This window comes from Bidens hawaiensis, unplaced genomic scaffold (genome assembly GCF_021521415.1).
Source record: "Bidens hawaiensis isolate Kalapana, Puna unplaced genomic scaffold, B.hawaiensis_p1.1 tig00017563_1, whole genome shotgun sequence".
Taxonomy (NCBI): Eukaryota; Viridiplantae; Streptophyta; class Magnoliopsida; order Asterales; family Asteraceae; genus Bidens; species Bidens hawaiensis.
Genome location: NW_027492653.1, coordinates 1 through 23,052, shown reverse-complemented (window position 1 = coordinate 23,052; position 23,052 = coordinate 1). Strand labels below are relative to the sequence as shown.

Genomic DNA, 23,052 nt, shown 5'->3' with positions numbered 1-23,052 from the left:
TACAAATTCAAACCCTAGTAATCGATCTAAATCTCTAGAGAGGAACGAGAACGTATCGTCAACCGGAAAGAATGTCGAATGAGGAGACCTGATAGGCTGATGCCCGGTTCAACTTCGGCCCGTCGGCGCGTGCCCAGCTCTAGGCTAAGCCCAATCCAGCCTTTGCAGCTACAAGCCAGTCCAGCACCTCTTGAGCCCAACTTGTACTCGAACCGGTGGAACCGACCCGGAACCGGTTCCGGTTCATACCCGGTGTACCCCATTCCCGGTTAGGGTATTATTATACCCGGAAAACCCTACCCGGACCCATATATTTTCCCAAAAATCGGTTCCTACCCGGAACCGGTTCCAACCCGGTGCCGATTCCTACCCGAAATAACCGGTTCCACCGGGTTTTTTTTTTAAAAAGAGCCGTTGTAACTGGTTCCAAAGGTAATATAGCCGTTGGAACGGGTTTTTGAGCTTAAAAACTATATAAAGGCTTGATCATTCACTTGTTTTACCACTCCAACTCAAAAACATCAAGAAAACTTATCGGTTTACACTTTACACCAATTTTTTTCAATTCCATTCCACCACCACTTGATAACCAGTTATTATGGCAAGCCAAAACAAGGGCAAAAGAAAGGCGGCGGCTACCGATTCCGTTTTTATTGACCCGGTTCGAGCCGAAGATGACCCCGGAGTTGCAAAGATCCTCCCTCATAACCGCAACGAAGAAGTATGGCGGAATTGGGATTTGGTAGAGTTGCTTAATGGAGACGTTAAGGCTCGTTGCAAATTTTGTGGCACTTATTTAAAGCATGATTCAAACTCTACTTTAAAAAAGCACATCGAGAATAAATTTTGCAAAGCGTTAAAAGAAGTTCTCGCCACGGTATTGGGTAAAGATGGGGCAATATTTCATTACAACGTGAAAGCGGTTCACGATAGGATGGCGAAGTTCGTGATTCAACAAGGTTTGCCGTTTAACCACTTCGACAACCCTCAATTGACGGCCTTGATCAGAGATACCACTCTTCGACGTCATTGTCTAAAGTTGTGGGAATGTGCTAAAAAAGATTTAATTGATTTTTTTGACACTTTACAAACGGGTGTCAACTTAACTAGCGATGTTTGGTCGGCACCCCATGGGTTACCGGAATCGTACCTTTGTGTGACCGCGCATTGGATCGATCCGGTATCTTGGCAAATGATGAAACGCACCATCGCGTTTGAAAACTTTCCGTTTCCACATACCGCCGAAAAATTGTTTGAAATTTTGGATGAGGTAATAACCACTTTTAACTTGAGGAAAAAAAAATCCCAATGTCGTTTGATAACGCTTCTAACAATACAAAAGCGGTAGACAAGTTATATATAAAATATACACCACCCTGCTACGGAAAGTTTTTTCATACTCGATGTGTTGCCCACATTATCAACTTGGTTGTTCAAGATGGTCTTGACAACGAAACCATGGAGGGCGGTTTGAGATTATTTAGGTTGATGTTACAAGATATTCTCAAAAGTGGAAAAAGAAGACATCTTGAATACAAAAACTATTGCAAGTCGGTTGATAGAAAATATTTGGGGCCGAATTGGGACGTTCCAACCCGTTGGAACTCGACTTGTAATATGCTCGCTTGTGCTTTTTCCCAAAAACAAACTATACAAGCCGATATGTTTCCAAACGGTGCTTGGGATAATATCGGTTACTTCTTGGAGTATCTTGATGTTTTCAAAACCGCAACAACTAAATTGTCAGGTGTATACTATCCTACTAGTTGTTGGGTGTTGCAAGAATTATACATCTCCTTGAATTTCAAAGAGTTTGAAAACAATGAAGAAGAAGTTCCTAAAATATTTTGAAGGAATACCACTCGTGTTTACTTGTGCCGCCGCTTTAAACCCCTACATAAATGTTGCCGGGGTTGAGGCGTTGATCGAGGAAATATATGACAACATGGGTGCGCACGAGATCAATCCGATGGCGTCGACGGAAGCAAAGGATTCTTTCAACAAATCCCTTCAGGAAATCTATGACCATTACTTCAAAATTTACGGTCCAAGCTCAAAGTCGACTTTTGTGAGGCAAGCAACATCAAGTAAGCCATGCAAAGACAAGCTTATAAACATGATGAATGCGGTTCGTGAGTCGGCGGCAAAGCGACAAAGGAGTAACACACCAACTACTGAACTTGGCTGATATAGTGGAGCAAACTATGGAGAAGGTGCAACGGTCGAGGATGTTCGCAACCTTGACATTTTGGCATGGTGGAAAGGAAAGCAAAACGAATTTCCTATTCTTTCCGCCATGTCTCGTGACTTGCTAAGCGTCCAAGCTTCAACGGTTGCTTCAGAATCGTTTTTTTCACTTAGTGGAAGGATATTATCAATGCGAAGAACCAAACTCACTCCCGAGTCCTTAGAGATGTGCATTTGCCTAAAGGATCATTTGGATGCGGTAGATCATATACAAGACAAGGTGAACTTTGAAGACAAAATACCACTTGAACGTCCAATTCAAGAGATGGAAGAAGAATCTTCGGGTGAAGAAGACGAAGTCGTAGAAATCGACTAATTTTAATTTGTATTTTTTGTATTTGTTCTAATCATTTTTATATTTGTTCTAATCATTTATGTATTATGTAACACGAATCAATTAATATATGTATTTTTAAAGTGTTATTTGTTTGTGTTAAATAAAAAACTTGTCTTAAACACTTAAACTAACTTTTAAACATATATATATATATATATATATAATTATAGAACACAACGAACATTATTGCAAAACGATTAAGTACAGACATTATTAAACATAAAACTAAAAATAACAAACATTGTTCGTTGTTTTCGTCCCGCCATCTACGACCATCAAGCTTTGTTACCGGCGGTGGGGGCTTGACTTGTAGAGCCGGACGACTCCCCGGCTTCTCCTTTTTTGGCATCCAAATACTTTTTTTTCCTTGCAATATTTATTAGTATGCTTTCGAAGGGTGGAATTCGATGCCGCATTCAAAAACTTGCTGCAGTATTTGCATCGCGCCATCTCCTGTGTGTCGGTCATGACACACAGGTCATAGTGAACCCAAACTTCGGGGCATCTCGGGGTGTCGATAACCATAACAACTTCGTCGTTGGTTGCCATTGGTAATGGTTAGTGTTTTAACAAGTGGATTAACAAGTAATTGAAGTGTTTAACAAGTTAGGAGAGTTGGTTAAGAAGTTCTAAACCTAGGACGTCTATATATAGGAAGTGGGGTGGGTATAAACATTCAAAACCGGTTCCAACGGTCTAAAAACGGTAATATAGCCATTGGAACCGGTTCCTGATATTTGTCTACCGGTCGGGTCCGGTTCCTACCCGGTTCCAGACAGGAACCGGTTCCATTTTGTACATGATCTGGTTATAAGATTATTTATTTTATGAAAAATACAATGAGCTTTAACTCAACTAGCATCGAAGGCAAGTAAACATTTAGGCCGCATGCTGCAAGATTTCAAGTTCGAATCCGATTTCAGTCGGGTTTTACCGTATTAGGCCTTTGGCGCTAGGTTATCCCCAGAACATGACATAACCGGCTTAGGCTATCCAGCGCTTCGTCTTTTGTTATTGGATTACCTTGAATAGCCGGACTTTATTCATGATCTTTAAAAAATATAATATTATAAAAATTTAATCATGTATCAAGGTTAGCACCATCTTGGTCTAGCTGTCACCTCTCTCACACATATTAAACACAAAGACACACAATTCCTTTATATATATAAATAAATAAATCAGTCAATCTTTCAATTGACTCTTCTGATCTCTTCCCTTATTATTATTCCTTCTTTCTTTCCATATTCCAATCAATCACCATTTTTTTCACATCAACAATCGCCTTCTTTTACTGTCTACCGAATCACAATGATGAGCCACAACAATGCCGGAACACTAGTAGGACCGTTTGGTGACACCACGTTGACCGAAGTCTTCGTCGGAGGATTAGCATGGGAGACTCCGAAAGAGACACTAAGAGATCACTTCGAGAAGTACGGTGATATCCTCGAAGCCGTTATTATCAATGACAAAGCCACCGGTCGATCCAAAGGATATGGCTTCGTAAGCATATGTTGTTATTTTTGTCTATTATAATGTTATAAGTTATAACTTCAAGATATATGAATATAATATTAAAAAAAAAAGACTTTTGCTAGCTAAGGGCTAGCGGGTTCTGTGTTAATGTAAACGCTACTTTTTTTTTTAATATTAAAAGAATAAGTTGGTTAACGTTTTCTTTTTTTATTTAATGTTTACGATATTGTGCGCATTAGGTGACGTTTAAGGAACCGGAATCGGCGAAGAAGGCTTGTGAGGATCCGACGCCGGTGATTAATGGCCGTCGTGCGAATTGTAATCTGGCTTCACTTGGTGCTCGTCGCCCGAGAATGTTAACCGTCACACTGCCGTCGCCACCACCACCGCCACGGCACCAGCAAAATGGTACATATTCAATTCATTAGGTTTAATTTATTTTTTTATAACATTAGCTGTATTATAAAAAACTATCTAGTAAGAAACTAAACAGAATTGCGTGTTTTTTTCTTTTTCTAAATCAAATGGTGGATTTTTTTGGATTTTTAATTGTAGGGCCTAATGTGATTGTGGGACCAAGATCCGCAGGGGCGATCACGCCACCTCCTCGTCACGTGCAATGGTACTATCCACCAACGCCTACACCTGCGTCACCATACCACCACGAGACCTCGATGCCTTACTATGGCTACGCTCCCGCGACATATTTCCCGGCAACTGATGTCACTTACAATCATGTAAGTGGATCCAGATCACATTTTAGTTATAAATGACAACTGCATAATCACATTTTATTATAGTACACAACTATTTTTAAAAATAATTATTTATTAAATTTTGTATTTGTACAGAAATTAGGGTATACAGGTAGGGCCTACATGAGTGGAGGACACTATGTAATGTATCCTAGTCAAGGTGCACATACATTGATGCCAATGTATCCTATGTATCCATATCATCATCAATCTCAAGCAATGGGCTTACCGGCCCAATTCTTATCTGCTGGCCCAATGACTGCTGCTCCTGCCATTTACTCAAAGCCCACACAAATTGCTCCAACTCCAGGTATATTAATAATTTAATATTTAATATTAATATTTTATTCTGTTGTTTGTGATACTACTTGATTTTGTGATGTATAAATTATAGTGAGTTCCATAACTGCCATTATAAAGTAAACCAACTTGAAAAGTATATCATATTTATTGTGTGGGTAATGTTTTTTTTTTAATGTTGTGTAAATTAAAGATAATAATAATAATATTAAATTAATGTCACATGCAAATATGCTCCTTTTGGACATAATGTTTTTGATGATTTTGCCAGTAAGGGTGTGGCAGAATCACATGGTTCCAAAGGTGACAATACTTATTTGTTCCAACCTGTCAAACTCAAACATAATACAAGTTGGTTCATGCATGCTCATCCTTCACTTACACACACACATGACACATGGGTTATCTAAGTTTTATAATTCTTAGGTAGTATTGGCCGGTATTAATCCCAACTCAGAAAATATTTTCAGACATCCCTAACTTTAAATATATTTTTCTTTATCAATCTCACACTAACTTTTAGTGAAAATACGCTCGAACAGCTAAAAAGCCAACAAGATAGTGTGGGATTACTGGAGGAAAAAAGTTCAAACTTGAGATCAGTATTGCAAAAGTCGTTACGTGCTGCTCGGGCGGTGGGATAGGCACTAGCAGTTAATTGGGATTATTAGGGATTAGTCAGAATTAATCGGATTGGAATTTATATGCAAATTTTCAAATATACACATACTCCAAATTTTATGTATAAAATTCTCAATTTTGACCGATTTTGAACAAATGGGATTAACAGGCGACAAGTCGGTGGGGTGAAGACTAGTGGGTTTAATCGGTGCCTAGTCGGGATTTTTACAACACTGATAGGGATTGTGAGGAAACATTTCCCGAGTTGGAATTAATCTTGGCCAATAACCCTAATTCTTATAATTTGCATAAGTGGCCCCTTAACATATGTATAGTATTAAAATTTAGTCCCTCTATTTCAAAGTGAACTTATTTTGATGGTACCATGTGCCGTGACAGTTGTACTTTGAGCAGTTGAGAACTACTAATGATACAAGTACAGTGTGTTTGGCTGTTGAATAGGTACAGTTGGGTGAAGAGGAAGGTGGTTAAAAGTGGCAAATAACAAAAGAGGAGGGGGTAGAGTGGCTTTTCAGACCAAAGTTAGTTTATTTGATCTGCTATGACCAACTCTTCTTTATTTCCTTTTCTTTTTAAATTTTATCTAATTTACATTTTTTTTTCTATTAATTTTTAACGTATTATTATTATTATTAGTTTTATCCTCGTATCTAATTAGATTCATTTTGTTTCTCATCATTCTCATTCTATAATTAACTTGTATCTCGCAAGACATTTTAAAATAGGAATTATTGTAATGAATATCAATTAAAATTGATCTTATATTTTATAGGATTTTGATACATTGGTATTTTGAGTATAAATCTTTTAACTAATTTGAAGATTGGGTGGATCTTTTGGCTTTTTAAATTTCTATAATCTATCAGGTTAAGTTAGTTGATTATAAACATATAACTAAAATAAAAAAAATATTGAACTATTTGTTAATTAGCTCGAGATATGTAGACTACGCGGGTAATTATTTAAAATTAAGTATTTAATAAATTATTAAAATACAGGAAAATTTTAAATATTATAGTATGTAATATTAGAAATAACAAAAATTTATTTATCATAATAAGTGACATTAAACATCTTTAATGTCTTTTATTAGGTTAATCAATTCAATTACTACTCCAAACCTTTCATATGATGTATTAATAGGGACACTCAACATTCACTTATATTATGCATTTGGTAGAGACACTTAATAGTCACGAAACCGCTACCGACAAGTCGTGCGTGCTGGGGCACCACTCTGCGAGTCCCGACTAATCAAATATGCCACATATTTACGTGACCTGTACATGGACCAGTGAAACGCGCACACCATTAGCGCGTCACAATCATCAAGTTTCGAACCGAACCCGACGCACCAAGTTAAAAACAAAAATGGTCGGCATGCTATAAGGACGTGTGTGCCCGTGCACTCTTGAAGGCTAGTGAAGAGTGCCTCTCACTTATAAACCATTCAATGTTTTGTCTCTCCAATAATAGGGACACGTTACAACTTCTTTCATTTTATTTGTTAAAGTTGACAGCTTTAACATTCCACGCACTCAACTTCGGACATCGATATCTGATTCATCTTTTGTCTGTTTCGTTACGAAGCTCTCACAACATAGAACGCAAATGAATAGTTAGGAATTATATTAACCGCAGTTACATATAATTTAACCATGACATATAATTTAATCATGTCTAAAATGTAAAAAAAATGCATTTTTTACGTAAAAGAAAAACACTTTTTTTCCATATTTTACCCATATTTTTTCCAACATAAAATATGATTTTTTTTTTTGATTTTTCTAAATTGTTTAACTTCCTTTTCCTAAAAATAACTTTTACAGTTAACCCACAATGCCCATCCAACCGGGTCAAATGGGCAATGGCCACGTGTCCCCTACTACTCCACGTACTAAACCAGTGATATATCCACGTGTCAAATACTACATGAAAACGTGACACGTACTCGTTTACATTCCAAAAAACAGTACACTTGATCTTAGAAAACCGTTATAGATCCGTACCAAAAGACACATCACCTCAAAACTTTAACAAAAGACAACATAACATAACATCGGATCAAACATGGGCACTGAAACATTTGTGGAGATCATACTTGCAGTCCTCTTGCCTCCTGTCGGCGTGTTTCTTCGATATGGTTGTGGTGTAAGTCACATCTCTAATAATATTATTTCTTTAAACTAATCTTCATTTTAATTTCAAATTGTGATATTAATGATTCAAGCCTCCATTTGAATTTCATTCATATTCGTAAATTACGTGGTCGATTATGGATCGTGGGTCATTTTTGGGTTGATCTGGTTTTTGACAGTGACGAAGCTAGAAAAATTTTCTTATAGTGTCAGTATTATTCGGTACTTGCATACTTTGATTCTAACAACCCGATGTCAAATTAAATGGTTTCTGTCTACTAATCGCTTTACACTTATTTTTTAGTACTAATCTACTGTATTCATAGGAAATAGATTTTTAACTTTTTTTTTTTTTTTTTTTTTTTATATAAAACCAATGGGTTCTAAAATTGTAAAAAAAAGAGAATGGGTTCGTTCGAAATTATCGCGTTTAATTGGTGTATAAAACGCGAAAAACAATCGTGTCGGTCGAACCTGATACTTTCAAAGTGCATTTGAAAAAGATAGAATTCGACCTGATACTTTCAAAGTGCATTTGAAAGAACCTGATACTGTCAAAGTGCATTTGAAAAAGATAGAATTTGAAATTTGATGGGAGTGTTTTACTTTAAATTGTAGGTGGAGTTCTGGATTTGCTTATTGCTGACGGTTTTGGGATATGTTCCGGGAATAATGTACGCAATTTATGTTTTGGTTGTTTAGAAGTTAATTAATAATTAGTGCAGTGATTTGATGGAAGGATTTGGGTTTTGTTTGTCCATAATGTTTTAGTTTATATTTATTTATATATGCATGTATGTTAGAACTTAACCATGGTTGCAACTTTATGATCAAATGTCACATGGTTACTTGTTTAACTTGTTCCATAAGCTTTAAAAGGTTTTTGTCTTCATTAATTACTCACGTTTAACAAACCTAGCTAGTTAGAAATCTTCTGACTTGTTTTGAGAAAGAACGTCCACAAAATTAAGAAAAGAGTGTATTTTGAAACCAATCGATGTGAAACACGACACAATTTTAAGCGTTTGTGGGTTAGATTATATTGCGTCTCAGCTATTCCACACAAAAACTAAAAGTTTTATAACCGGTTAACACAACACAAGTGATACTCCTGTAACACATATAGCGCTTGCAAGAAAAAAATCATGCAATATCTTCGCTTTCTTTCTAGATGCGATTGGCGCAGTAGATTGCGGGTTTAAAAACTTCAGTCCCTTAAAAGCTTCTAAAATAGCCGTTTAAAAGCTTCTAAAATAGCCGTTCCATCCCGATCCTGAAAAGTGTAATACCGGTACAGAACTATTAGGTTTAAAATTCGGGAAATAACGGTACTGAATCGATATCAAAACTCAAACTTTGGTACCGATTCAGTACCGTTACAAATACAGAATTTGCTCATCCCTTCTCACTTATTTTGGCAAGTAGCATTGGAGAGCAAAAAGCATCACTTAGCATAATAAGTGGCCACATCATAATAATCTCACCATTCGAAAACAACAATATGCCAATAAATTGCCTCATGGCTCACATCCTTATCACCTTTTAGGCGTGAGCTGGTGATGTCACGTGTTATATCGTGTTTGTCTCGGTCCGTCTTCGTGATTTCTAATACCTAAGACGAGTATGAAGAATAACCCTTGTATATAAGACAACGGGCGTTTGAGTATATAGTAAAGCGGGCATGCAATTCGTTTATATAACTCATACTATTAGATGTGGGGATTGTAGGATGAAGACAGACTTAGGTGGAGCAATTACCTATTGTTCCTAGAGGTTGTCTAATTACTACCATATGTATAAAACTTAGGCAATTAATGAATAGTTATTTTTCCACATGTATAAAAACTTAAGACAATTGATGAATAGTTATTTTGTTAGTGGGTGAAAAGTTAGTTTTTAATAATAGTAGTAATAATGATAATAATAATACATATCTTATTTCAAGACGAGTACCCTTAGACATGTGACTCTTGAATTCTTGATTACGATGGTGAATTTTGTGACTTATGGACAATTTATCAATTAAACAGACTTTTAGACTAAATTTTTCACAAATCTATTAGAACCTAGAATGCCCAAATCTATTTTTTGAATGGTTAACTTTTATCATTAATTTGTTTATATTTGGACTTTCTGATAATCTGCTAGAGTTAGGAATTGCTGAGCAACTCTCAATATGAGTATAGTATAGCTCAAGACATTAAGTGTTTGATTGGGTCACATCTTGTCACATGTCACAATATGAACTGTGAAGGACATGATGTAGTGACGCAACTTCTGAGTAACAAAGACTAATATGAGGCAATGCCCTTCCATAATTGAGTACGTTGTCCCCGGACCTGTGATCACTCGGCTCAAGTAGTATACTAGGCATTCCTTCCTATCGCAATGCCCCACGAGAAGTAGAAGTGAGATAAAACTGCAAGGGATTGACTGAATATTGATCTTTATATGTATATGGGGTCTGGGTGAGATGTATTTATCTTGAATATTTTGGGCAATACTTAAGGTTTGGTGGTTATGTCGGTGGCGTCATGCCACATGACCTTCCATCTCGCTCTTCCAATCTGTCTATGTTGTTAACCAGTTTTCATGTCGCTTCCTGGTTCGGTGCCCTTCCATTTTATTTAAATTTATTATAACTAAAACATATGTTAAATTTAAATTTTGAAATTCAAAGGTAACATAATATTTTACTAATCAAATTTGTTTAAATTATTATTATAATAAAAATTAAAAATAATATCTAAACTTTAAAAATTGAAATTCAAATGTTACAATTTCGTCAATGAGCTAATGGTGGAGTGGTAAGGAAGAGACTTTGTGTTCCATGTGACCTAGCAGCATTTAGTTCCAGAGACATGGAAGACTAGATTATTAGGTGGCTTTCATCAGTTGAATCCTTGAACTAAATGAGTTTTATTTCACCGCACTGTCGTGCCTTTAGACGAGTGTTCACAGACGTTGGCCTTAAATGAGAGTTTTTCCGGGATAAAAAACAAGTGTATTATAATATAGTAAATTAGCCATTAGACCATTGGAAGGATTCTTGGCCATTAAAAAAAATGTTGCATTGTTACATAGCATTGCTAGTGTATTTTGTCATTGATTTGTTCATTTATCAAGTAACAAACAGATCAGACCGCTTGAAACCCAACAACTACCGGGTTCGGGTTCTCGTCTTCTAGCCCCGACTCCAAAACACCACAAGATCCGACTCGAATTCCCCTAACGCCAAACACATCATCACATCGGTGCCCACCAAGTGTTCGATCATTTGCCTCACTGAGCCGTTCAATCAATACTTGCTGGAATTCGTTTGGCTTCAATTCGGATGCGACCCAGGTACCTGATCTATACTGTTAGTTAGTTAATCAATGAATCTTGATTAGTTAAACAGATGCTAAACATATACAGATTACCCATGTGCATTTTTGAACTTTAATGTATTATGTAGGAATGGAAATATTGTAATAGTGTTTATACATATAGAAGATTATTGAAGGTATTAATTAGTTTATTACTGTAATGAAGTATGAAATAGTGCATAGTAATAGAAGAAGAAGGTAATTCTGTGATAGTTGGTATATTTATAGTGGATATATTGCAAGCTTGATATGCATCCTCTTTAGTATACTAACTGTTACGGTCTTACATTCTATTTCTTTACCATACATCATTACGTTCTTCGGTTGGGTGGTAAGCTGATTAATACCATCAACAATCACTTTACATATCTAACGTAGAATCACTGCGAAAAATGTATCTATGATCAGTTAATCACACGTTGGTGCAGGGCCAAGTTTCATTATCGATTTATTTCACAAGCGGATAATCTTCAAGCCTGATTATCATCATGGACAATGCTGAGCCCTTTAGTGCCTCAACTGCTCCGTTGACATGGCACGACTTCTTGGAACGTATGCGACATCCATCCGCATCAGAATTTGTGAAATCAATAAAAACCTTCATTGTGTCCTTCTCAAATAACCCCCCAGATCCTGAAAAAGACAGTGCAGCCGTACAAGAATTTCTTGGCAATATGGAGTCTGCTTTCCGGGCCCACCCTCTTTGGGCGGGCCGGTCCGAAGAAGAGTTAGAAAGTGCAGGTGGAGGGCTCGAGAAATACATCATGACAAAATTATTCACGCGTGTCTTTGCTTCACATCCGGATGATGCAAAAGTAGACGATGAACTCTATGAAAAGTTGGCTTTAGTTCAGCAATTCATTCGACCCGAACACTTGGATATTAAACCGGCGTATCAAAATGAGACATCATGGTTGCTTGCTCAAAAGGAGCTACAAAAAATTAATCTTTACAAGGCGCCACGTGACAAACTCGTGTGTATCTTAAGTTGCTGTAAAGTTATTAGCAACTTGCTGTTTAATGCTTCGACTGATACAAATGAAAGTCTACCTGGCGCTGATGAGTTTCTTCCGGTTCTTATCTATGTTACCATAAAAGCAAACCCGCCTCAGTTGCACTCAAATCTGTTGTACATTCAAAGGTACAGGCGGGAATCCAGACTAGTTGGAGAAGCGGCTTATTTCTTCACAAACATGTTATCTGCAGAGTCGTTTGTTATGAACATAAATGGTGAATCACTTTCAATGGACGAAACCGAGTTTCAGAAGAATATGGAGTCGGCTCAAGCTCTGATTTATGGATTATCGGGCGATTATGATGGCGGTCAAAGTCAAAGCATACCAGAACCTAAGGAAGTTAAGAAGGAAAACAGTAGTACTGTTGCAGCCGAGTCAACAACCGAAGAGTCAACCGTGAAAGACCAGCCAGTGAGCAAGATCCCATCGGTTTCAGATTTGGAGACAAAAGGAGCGAGCATGATTTTGAAAGATGAAACGTCGATTAAAGAGTTTAAAAATTTCCCTTATCTGTACTCGCGTGCGGGTGATTTGACTGTAGGTGATGTGGAAGATTTGCTGAACAGTTATAAGCAACTTGTGTTGATGTATACGAGTCTTGCGAAAGGGGTGGGTGTTTCAGCCTCACCGGTTGAAACCCAAAACAACAGTGTAGCTACGGATGCTGCAGATGAGGGGAGTACAGGGGTTTTCAGTGGTAGTTCTGAATCAAAATTAGCCGAAGAAGTCGTATCTCAAGCTGAAGACAAAGCTCAATAATCGAGTTTTGTCTTTTAACATACATAGAAAGAAGCAAAGGTTATGTCGTGGGTGTGATTGGGTTTTTTGTTTCGTGTTTTTGATGATGGATTCTGTTATGATCGCTAGGACGTCAAGTTTTTGGAGATTCGATCTCAATTGTTGTATTGTTTGCAAAATTATGCAAGAATACTTGTTACTTGTATCCACCATTTGTTGATTTACTTGCAGTATAACATAAATAAACGAGTAAACTATGGTTTTCGTCAATGTGGTTTGTCCGAATCTGCGGTTTTAGTCCAATAGTTCTAAATCTGCGATATTTGTCCCTGTGGTTTCATTTCACTTTCAATTAAACCCAACCCCACTAACCCCGTTAAGTTTAGCCGTTAAATCCATCAGCGTGCCCCTTACGTGAGGGGCATCTTTGTCTTTTTTCTCCCAAATAAACCCCAACCCTAATTCACAAGCCCCTCGCGTGAGGTGCTGAGGTGTATTTGGGGAAAAAAAAGGACAAAACTACCCCCCTCACGTGAGGGGAATGCCGATGTGTTTAACGATTAGACTTAACGTGGTTAGTGGGGTTGGATTTAATTGCAAGTGAAATGAAACCACAAGGACGAAAATCGCAGATTTGAAACTATTAGACTAAAACCGCAAATTTAGACAAACCACATGGATGAAAACCGCAGTTTACTCTAAATAAACAATCAACTTTCTCTTATCACATGATAAATTGGTTAGATCAGATGATTATTGGTAACCATAAAAACCGTTACTCGAAAGCTCATGGGTTCGTGTCGGTACCCTGCTAACCTATGGGATCATGTAAATCACTGCTTATGCTTCACAAGATTACGTTAGGAAACCATTCGATCATATTAACACGCAGATGCTATTTACTTTGCAAATGAAACAAATAGGAAGTTTTCAAAACACACATACAACAAACATTAAGTAACACATAAATTTACTTTGCAAATGAAACAAACAGGGTGCCAACATGTAGATGCACAGTAATTATAGTCAATTTCTTCGACTTGTCTTTCGTTAGTATCAACTAGTCATCAATAACAAACATAGTCGCCTCTCGTTTCTTGAAATTATAGCTTGTAAAATCCACCGCCTGTACTACAATCAAACAAAATTATACAACAATCCAACATGAAATGTTATTTAAGTGCCGAGTACAAGTACTTGCATTAGTATTGGTGAGTTCAAGATTATAGAAATCCATCGTGTGTGCTTTAAACAATGGACCAGCGTGCCAAGTCCCTCGGTGGAGCTTCAAAAACTTTGAACCAGTGACTTTGAAGACCTGAACACCGTCAACAGCAGGAGGCACAAAAAAGTGACCACTGCGCACTTTCAAAACATTATCACCCTTGTGTTCCTGATTCGGATCCACAACAGACGGCTTAGCAACTCCTAGATACCATCCATCCCCACCAATTGAACCGAGGCATTGGGTCACATTTGCATGATGTGTTGTGCTGGAAAACCTTAGAGGCTGATCTTGCAGTTGCATAATATGGAATCTGATAGCATACATTAAACAATATTAGTTTAGTAACAAATTGAAGATTTACCGTTAGTTAATGCGTACGAAACCGCGCATACAACTTCTGCAGGTTAAAATTTTTTCTTGTTTAATTACTATTGTCACAATTGCATTGTTATCAGCTGTTTCCATATTTTTAATCAATTATCCAGCAAATGTAATCCTTAGATTTTACCAATTAAAACTTTATACAGCTAATAATGGTTATTCATTATTCAAATCTCTAATTCAAACAATAACTAATTATAAGCTTCAATGGTCTAAAAGTGAACCTTAATGGTCATTAAGAGGCTATCTCTTAATGGTTCACAACCTCTTATGGTTAAGAGATAGCCTTAAGTCTGAATGGTTAAGAGAGTTCGCCTCTTAACCATTCAGACTTATGGTTACCTCTTAACCATTAAGTGTCTATGAACCATTAAGAGGTAGCCTCTTAATGACCATTTAAAGGCTACCAAACAACCAATGTTAGTATTTTAAGTCTTAATCAGTTCCTACTTGCTACGATTAGTTTTGTAAGTTGCAAAAGGTTAATTTGGTAATGGTTGATGAGTATACGGAATTATTAGTGTTAAATTGATATATATATATATATATATATATATATATATATATATATATATATATATATATATAGGATTAGGTTCATTTCAGAAGTGTTTTTAGGGAGAGAAGTGCGAGAAGTCATTATAACCAATCATAATTTTTCTTTTAATTTTATCTTTAATTTATATAGAAGGGTATAGTTGTAATCTCCACAAATTTGTGTATATGATAACTAGTAAATGTTGCAGGATGTTTCAAATAACAATTTATATTTATTTTTCTTAAATATTTGCAAGAGGTTACTCAATTAAAACATGAAATTATTTATATATGCTGTACATGAAATCCAACATTTTAAAATAAGTATAATACATATCAAACTTATGAGGTTCATGAAAAGTAACATAAAATGAATTTTTAAAATTCTTATTTATCTTTATCTCCAAAATCATTTAACACCTTTGCAATTGATCCAACCTCATAGTGTTCTAACCTCTCGTACATAAGATAAAACACATATCAACACAAATCAACAAACAAATCTACGTTTTTATTATTATTTTCTTTTTATAACGAACAAACAACCATTTTTTTAATTTTGAATTTAACCATACTTTATTATAATATATTCATAATTCAAATTCCCATAATCGATATTGTTCTATTTATAGATTATCAACAAACAAATATACATCTATTTCATTTTATTTTTAATTTCAATATTTTTATCTGAATGGCGCATGCACACTTCGAAATAGCACCTACACAGTATATAAATAAATCTACACACGATAAAAATTATGCGTACACGATTCGAAATACCTCCTACACAGTACATATATGAACCTACACATGATAAAAATTATACATACAGAATTCAGAATACCACATACACGATACAATTTATGAACATACATAGCACATACATGAACCTACATACGATAAAAAGTACACAAGTAATTCAAAATACCACCTATATAGTACATAAATGAACCTACACACGATATAAGTTACACATACAAAATTCGAAATATCACTTACACAGTACATATATATGAACCTACATAATACAAAATAATCATTTATTTATTACATTAAACTACATATAATAAATAACGGATAACACTAATAACCTCAACTATATAAGCTACACATACAAAATTCGAAATATCACTTACACAGTACATATATATGAACCTACATAATACAAAATAATCATTTATTTATTACATTAAACTACATATAATAAATAACGGATAACACTAATAACCTCAATTTGTAAAATTTTCACATACACATTCATGATACCACCTACACAATACATATAAACCCTACACGGTATAAAATGAACTATTTTTTATTTTTTATTCTTCACATTAAAGTGCATATAATAAATAATATATCATATTAATAGCTTATAGTTGTAAAATTTTCACGTACACATTCATGACTTCACATACACAATATATGAATATGTGTAGGCAATACAAGATATTTGTTGGATTTGAAAAAATATAATTGAAGACATTATGGTATTTGATTAAAATTATATTTGTTTAACATTAATTTGATTAATAGTATCAATTAAAAAATTTACATGTAACTTTCAATTAGTTAGTAATAATAAGAAATAAATGATATTAATGATTTAAGTTACACTTTAAACACTCCACAAATCAAAGACCTAACTACCCTTATTGATTAAATTCTTGGTAAATTGGTATCCTCACCTTAACCAATCTAATCCATTGATTACACATAGCCAATGTTAATCAATGGTTCAGATTGATTTCTCGCACTTCTCGCTATAACTTGACTTCTCGCATGATCCATCCCCTATATATATATATATATATATATATATATAATACAATAATCCTTTATCGTACGTTACGTACGCGACACTGCGGGACATTGATTTTCAGAATCCCTAAATCACAATTACACTCATTTGTCATCCCTCTCCCACAATCTGTCTCCACCACCACCCGCCGGCATCAGTACACCTCCTTCACCATCACCGTAGTCGACAACGAGGGTCCCGCAAGTCGCCGGAAAAACACGAGCGCCGCTCCTCTTGTTTCACAGGTTTTTGTTTAATAAAAATTGAAATTGAAATTGAAGCCAATTGATCGGTTAATCTTTGAGATTGATTCAATTAATCATCAATTTGAAGCTTCAATCGATCAATTTTGAGTTTTGAATGACAAGTTTTAACCTTGAATGTATCAGGATTTTAAGCCTGAACGTTTAAGTTCTTTTGCCAGAACGTTTAAATTTTAAACTTGATAACCTTTGAACTTTTCAAGGTGGGAATTTGGCTTGAACGTTTTATGCTTTTTAACCTTGAATGTATTTCGCGTACCTAATGTGCGTTAAGAAATTATTGTACGTCAACACACCTTTATATATATATGATATTAAAATTATCCTACCTAAATAACCGATCTCTCAAATATCGGTCCAATATTTTTCCTCATATGCTTAGTTAAAAAACCAAACAAATTCATATCTAGCGGTGCAAATATACCGGTTAACTAGTTTCTGGAATATTAATTACATACAGACACCGGTTTGGGTCAAACGGTCAAAACCTGTTATTATCACTAAAAGGTTACGGTTCCTAACCGATTTCAAAGGGGAAAATCCCTTGCTATGTGATCTTTTCGGTTCGGTTATTAACCGGTTAACCGATAATAACCTATTGAAATCCATCATATTAACTAACAAGTAACAACACTAACCTAGGGGTGCCTTTAGAGAGGTCGAGCTGAGCATCGTGAGGACCGAAGTGGTCTCCGTCACGTGACGGCTGAATCACTTGACCGAAGTCTTTGAAGGTCTCTGGTGTTGCTTCCACAGGCTTCAGTTTCACTACCCTCGGTTCCATTGAATATGATGGATTCACGGGTGTTTAGTCGGGTAGAGATGTTCAAAACGGTTTGGGACTAGGAACCGGAACCGGTTCCTATATTCAAAAGCCCCTTTTAAACCGGTTCCAGGCTCGAACCGGTTAGGGAACCGAACCGGTTCTCCCACCCTCGGACCCCTAACCTATCTAACCGGTTCCTAAACCGGTTCCTACACTGGAACCAACCGGTTACAGTGTAAAATTTTTTTTTTTTTCGTTTTTCGTTTGCGATTTGGATTCTAAACTACGATTCGTATTTGTATAGCATGAAAAATAAACAAAACAATTAACATAAAATTCATTTTATTTACTTTAAGAAGTTCAAAAAAAAAAGGTTACATGTTTTAAAATCTTCAAAAACAAACTAACAAAACATTAAACTTATAAATATAAAGTTGTGACATATTATTTCTAGAAAAGCCTTCTTGTTCGTCGTAATTATTGAGCGGCGACTTCTTCCTCGGAATTACTTGTAGAAATTCCTTCTTGTTCGTCGTGCACTCGAACATCAAGTGGTGTTTCATCTTCGAGAGTGGTTACGTGTTGAATACGATCGATTGAGTCCAAGTGATCCTTTAAGCAAATGCACATCTCCACCGACTCCGAATTTAGTCTTGTTCTTCTCACCGATATTACCCTGCCACTAAGAGAAAAAGCGGATTCCGAAGCTACCGTAGAAGCTTGGACGGTTAGTAAATCACGGGCCATGGTGGCAAGAATCGGAAACTCGGTTTCCTTTACCTTCCACCAAGCAAAAACATCAAAAGTGCCATATTCCTCTTCGGATAAACCGGTAGAGTAATCATTTGCACTATACCTTCCTAGTTCGCTTGAAGGGGTGTTACCCCTTTGTTTTTTAGCCGTTACGTTGCGAACGGTGTTCATAAGGCTAATCATGGGATCTCGTACTCTAGTAGCACTTGAACTTGATGAAGACCCCCCCGGCATAGGCATGTGTATGTTTGACCCATATTTACTTAAATAAAAGTCATATATAAATTTAAAATTCAAATTAAAATAATTTTTTGCCTCTGTTGAAAAGTTTGGGTCAGTTTCATGCATATCTAAGGCTGAAAAAATTTCGTCTATCACACATTCAACCCCAGTAACATTTAACATTGGGTTTAAAGCGGCGGCGCAAGTAAAAACCGGTGGCAATTCAAGAAAGTATTTTTTTAATTTAAACTTCATTGGTAATATGATGTTTGAAAACATTGGACTTTTATTTTCAAATTCTTTAAGATTGTTAACCATTGAAAATAACTCCGAAAGAACCAAGGGACTTGTCGGATAATACGTTCCCGATAGTTTCGTAGTTGATGTTTTAAAAACTTCAAGAAAAGTCGATAAGTCATTGATAATTTCCCATTTCTCATTTGAAAAGGGGATTGCCAAATCATTATCGGCAAGACTAGAATGAAACATTTGTAAAGTTTCTCTTTGTTCCAAATCACTTTGAAACATTGTGCAAGTGGAATTCCATCGATGAGGTACATCCCAATTAGCTCCCAAAGCTTTTCTTCCCGTATCTTTACAAAATTTTCTATAATCCATTTGTCTTTTTTTACTTTTCTTAAAAACTTCATGTAGCATTAGTCTAAAATCGTTTATAACCGATGTAACCTCATCCGAAGCAAGTCCGTCTTGCACGATTAAATTAATGATATGTGCAACACACCTTGAGTGAAAAAATACACCATTGCAAATCGGCGTATATTTTAATTTTAATTTATCAACCGCCGATGTATTATTCGACGCGTTATCAAATGCCATTGAAAATATTTTATTTTCTAGTTTATAAGTTTTATAACATAATCTAAAATTTCAAACAAATTATCTCCCGTATGTGGATACTCAAAGAGTTCGAAAGCAATGGTGCGTTTCATCATTTCCCACGATGACGGTCTACCCAATGAGCGGTGACACAAGATAAGATTCGGGTAGACCATGTGGAGCGACCAAACATCACTAGTTAAGTTTATTCCCGTATTTATATTTTCAAAATATGCAATTAGTACCTCTTTGGCCTTCTTCCACAATTTTAAACAATAACGTTTAAGAGTATGACGACTTACGTGAGTGTATTGTGGTTGAAGCGTATCTCGAATCATGGCGGTTAAGCGAGGGTTGTCGAAGTGGCTAAACGGCAAAGCTTCTTGAATCACAAACTTCGCCATACGATCTTGAACTCGATCAATTTGGTATGTAAATATTCCGCATTCACTATCCATTTGCGTTTGTTGCGAATCGACGTTCTTTTTCAACGCCTTGCAATACGGTTTTTCGATGTGTTTCTTCAAATTTGAATTCGAAAGTGGGTTTAAATAAACCCCACAAAACTTGCACCGAGCCTTCAATGAATGGTCACTCAATTCAACCAAATCCCAATTGCACCAAATCTCTTGATTACGATTGTGAGGTACAATACGAACGAAACTTGGTTCGGCGTTGGAACCTTGACCAACCGATGATTGTGAGGCAGCCATAACAACAAATATGAATATAGAAGAAGAGAAAACAAGAGATTAGAGAACTCAAAACGTTGTAATAACGTTTTTTTGTATTTTTTTGCGTTCGGGTTTGCGTTTTGAGTGTTGTGATGAACCCATGACACCAAATACCTATTTATACTAGTAGTGGGGTGCTTGGGGGAGCCAAAAAAAACGGCTATTTTTGACCCCAACGGTCAAAAAACGGCCAAAAAAACGATTTCCAACGGCTTAATCGATCCAACGGCTAGAACCGGTTCCTAACCGGTTCCGGTTCCTACCCGCCCCCACTCAGAAACGCAAGAACCGGTCACGGATCATCGGGTTGAATCAGATAGGGTCCGGTTCCTACCAAAAACGGGTAGGAACCGGTTCGGGTCCACCGGTTCGTTCCAGAAACCGTTTTTTTGATCAACTCTATAGTCGGGTACTAAAACATGTATTATTAATATTATTATTATTATTATTATTATTATTATTATTTTGGTTTGGGTTTTAGTTTTATGAGAAAATCGGTTTTGGGCTTAATTTATGTGAAGCGTAAAATCAAAATGCATTGGGCATCAAAAAGATATAAGATTAAAATAAGATTTTTATATTAAAACTACTAGGATCAATCATGCCAAGAGCAGCATTCATAATGGGTCCTCTATATTAGAATATAGATTTCTGTTAAAGTCGGGCTTTGAATTCATCGAATAACATTGTGCCATGCAGTAAGGGTGAGCAACTTAACCGCCATAACGTTAACCAGATCATAACTGCCATAATCGAACTGATTTTAATCGATAAACTGACATAACTGGTGGGTCAGTTTATTAATTTTCAAAAACCGTCAATGCGGGTCGGTTTTGGTTGAAGATAATTCCAAACCCGTCATAATCGAACCGACCCATTTACTTAACCGACAATATGTTTGAGATTATTTCCACCAAACATATTGCATGGTTAGACCATTTTGAAGTTTTTGGTTCGATGTTTAAAATCAAATTAACTTGAATTTCATTGCTGGATTATATAATGTCTTTTTTTTGTTATATTTGGTTTTGATATTATGGGTTATATATTTTATTGGATTATGTTATGTCATTTTTTTAGTGCTACCAAACTTATAGGCCCAATTACATTTTTTTGTTACAGTTAACTAACCCATAACCGACTCGCTATAACCTTCAAAACCGATTAACCAAGCCATAACGGATCGGTTATGGTTATGGTTATCCATTAACCGACATGTCGATTATGGTTATGGGTATGACTTAAAACCGCTCCAAACCAACCCATGCACACCCCTACCATGCAGTGCTGACTGGATGCCGACTAGACACTTGCTGAAGCCACTGCATAAACCGCCTGAGCCTGTTGTGGTTCAGGCGAACGACGACTTAAGCGAATTATCTAATTTATTTATTTACTAACTATTTTTATCTATTTTTAATTAATAACTAATTGTCGGGTGGCAAAGTTAGTTTGGAGTTTGCCGAAAAACTTATAACCCCACCGTTTTCAACCGTTTTTAGCCGGCTTATATACCGACATAGCACGCGCTAGGAGCGGGTGGCCGAAATTTCGCCGGAAATCTAGCCACTTCCACATTCTTGTAAAAAAAACAGGAATCGTTCATCAATATCCTTTTAGCCACTAAATCTGATCAAACTCATGGCTATATATCCCTAATATGAAGTCTAAACACCTCGTTAGAGGTTTAAACCGTCGCCAGGAAACCGGGATGGCCGGAATTCACCATCAATTTTCCACTTCAACGTGCACTTTAGCGCACACCCCCCAAAGATATTCCCCTTCAACGTCCACTTTAGCATACGCGAGCCGGCTCGCGGTTGCTCGCAAGGCCGGTTGCGATGGTGCGTTGTGGTGTTCGTGGCTGACGTGGCTCGTGCCAGGCCGCTCGCGGCTAGGGTGGCGGGCCACAACGTTCATTTTTAGGACAGTGGTTGTAAGTGGAGGAGAGAAAATATTACCATTCATGGTTAAATTTAAATAAAATATTGTTCATCATTTATAATTTATTTTAATATTTTTTGTAAGTATATAAGAGAGAAAATGTAATAATAAAGATATAAAAAAAATATTATTGAATTGAAATGGACAGAAAAAAGTAGTTACTTTTAGTATAATTTTATTGAAAGTCACAAAACTGATTATGAATGCTCTTAAGAGTAAGAGTATTCACATTAGCAACCTCATTTTTGTCCTCACCTCTGGATTTTAGCAGAAATTACAAAATTCTTGTGTTTTTAAGTATACATCACCTTCCCCATCAAATTTACTGGGATATGAATAGTGCAGTACCAAATTTGGGGTTCAAAGTCTCCTTGTATAACTGTTTTATTATATTTTGTTGTGAGTGGTTGCAAGTGAAGGATACAGAAAAAATAATAAAAGTTGAACGAATAAGTATTATTTAATTATATGAAAGATAGATTTGAGAAACGAGATGCGAGTGGTTTCTAGAATATATTTAGATTTTAGGAATAAATGAGTTTTTTTAGTTAAATTATAGTAAT

At 36.1% G+C, this 23,052-nt stretch overlaps 4 protein-coding genes across 4 annotated transcripts; 3 read left to right on the top strand and 1 right to left on the bottom strand.

Annotated features, from left to right (window-relative positions):
• The first annotated feature begins 4,587 nt into the window (after positions 1-4,587).
• Positions 4,588-6,365, top strand: LOC143554142 (putative RNA-binding protein ARP1). The gene is made up of 3 exons (XM_077043991.1): positions 4,588-4,800; positions 4,915-5,128; positions 6,202-6,365. The coding sequence occupies exons 1-3, from the start codon at positions 4,588-4,590 to the stop codon at positions 6,213-6,215; spliced, it is 441 nt and encodes a 146-aa protein (XP_076900106.1). The 3' UTR covers positions 6,216-6,365.
• A 1,436-nt stretch (positions 6,366-7,801) lies between these two features.
• LOC143554126 (salt stress-induced hydrophobic peptide ESI3-like) lies at positions 7,802-8,607 on the top strand. The gene is made up of 2 exons (XM_077043980.1): positions 7,802-7,911; positions 8,517-8,607. The coding sequence occupies exons 1-2, from the start codon at positions 7,831-7,833 to the stop codon at positions 8,598-8,600; spliced, it is 165 nt and encodes a 54-aa protein (XP_076900095.1). The 5' UTR covers positions 7,802-7,830; the 3' UTR covers positions 8,601-8,607.
• A 3,147-nt stretch (positions 8,608-11,754) lies between these two features.
• Positions 11,755-13,244, top strand: LOC143554125 (vacuolar protein sorting-associated protein 9A-like). The gene has a single exon (XM_077043979.1). The coding sequence runs from the start codon at positions 11,755-11,757 to the stop codon at positions 13,039-13,041; it is 1,287 nt and encodes a 428-aa protein (XP_076900094.1). The 3' UTR covers positions 13,042-13,244.
• An 836-nt stretch (positions 13,245-14,080) lies between these two features.
• Positions 14,081-18,017, bottom strand: LOC143554141 (uncharacterized). Its single transcript, XM_077043990.1, has 3 exons — positions 17,872-18,017; positions 14,218-14,558; positions 14,081-14,151 (listed from the first exon to the last, which is right to left on the bottom strand). The coding sequence occupies exons 1-3, from the start codon at positions 18,015-18,017 to the stop codon at positions 14,081-14,083; spliced, it is 558 nt and encodes a 185-aa protein (XP_076900105.1).
• Positions 18,018-23,052: the final 5,035 nt, after the last annotated feature.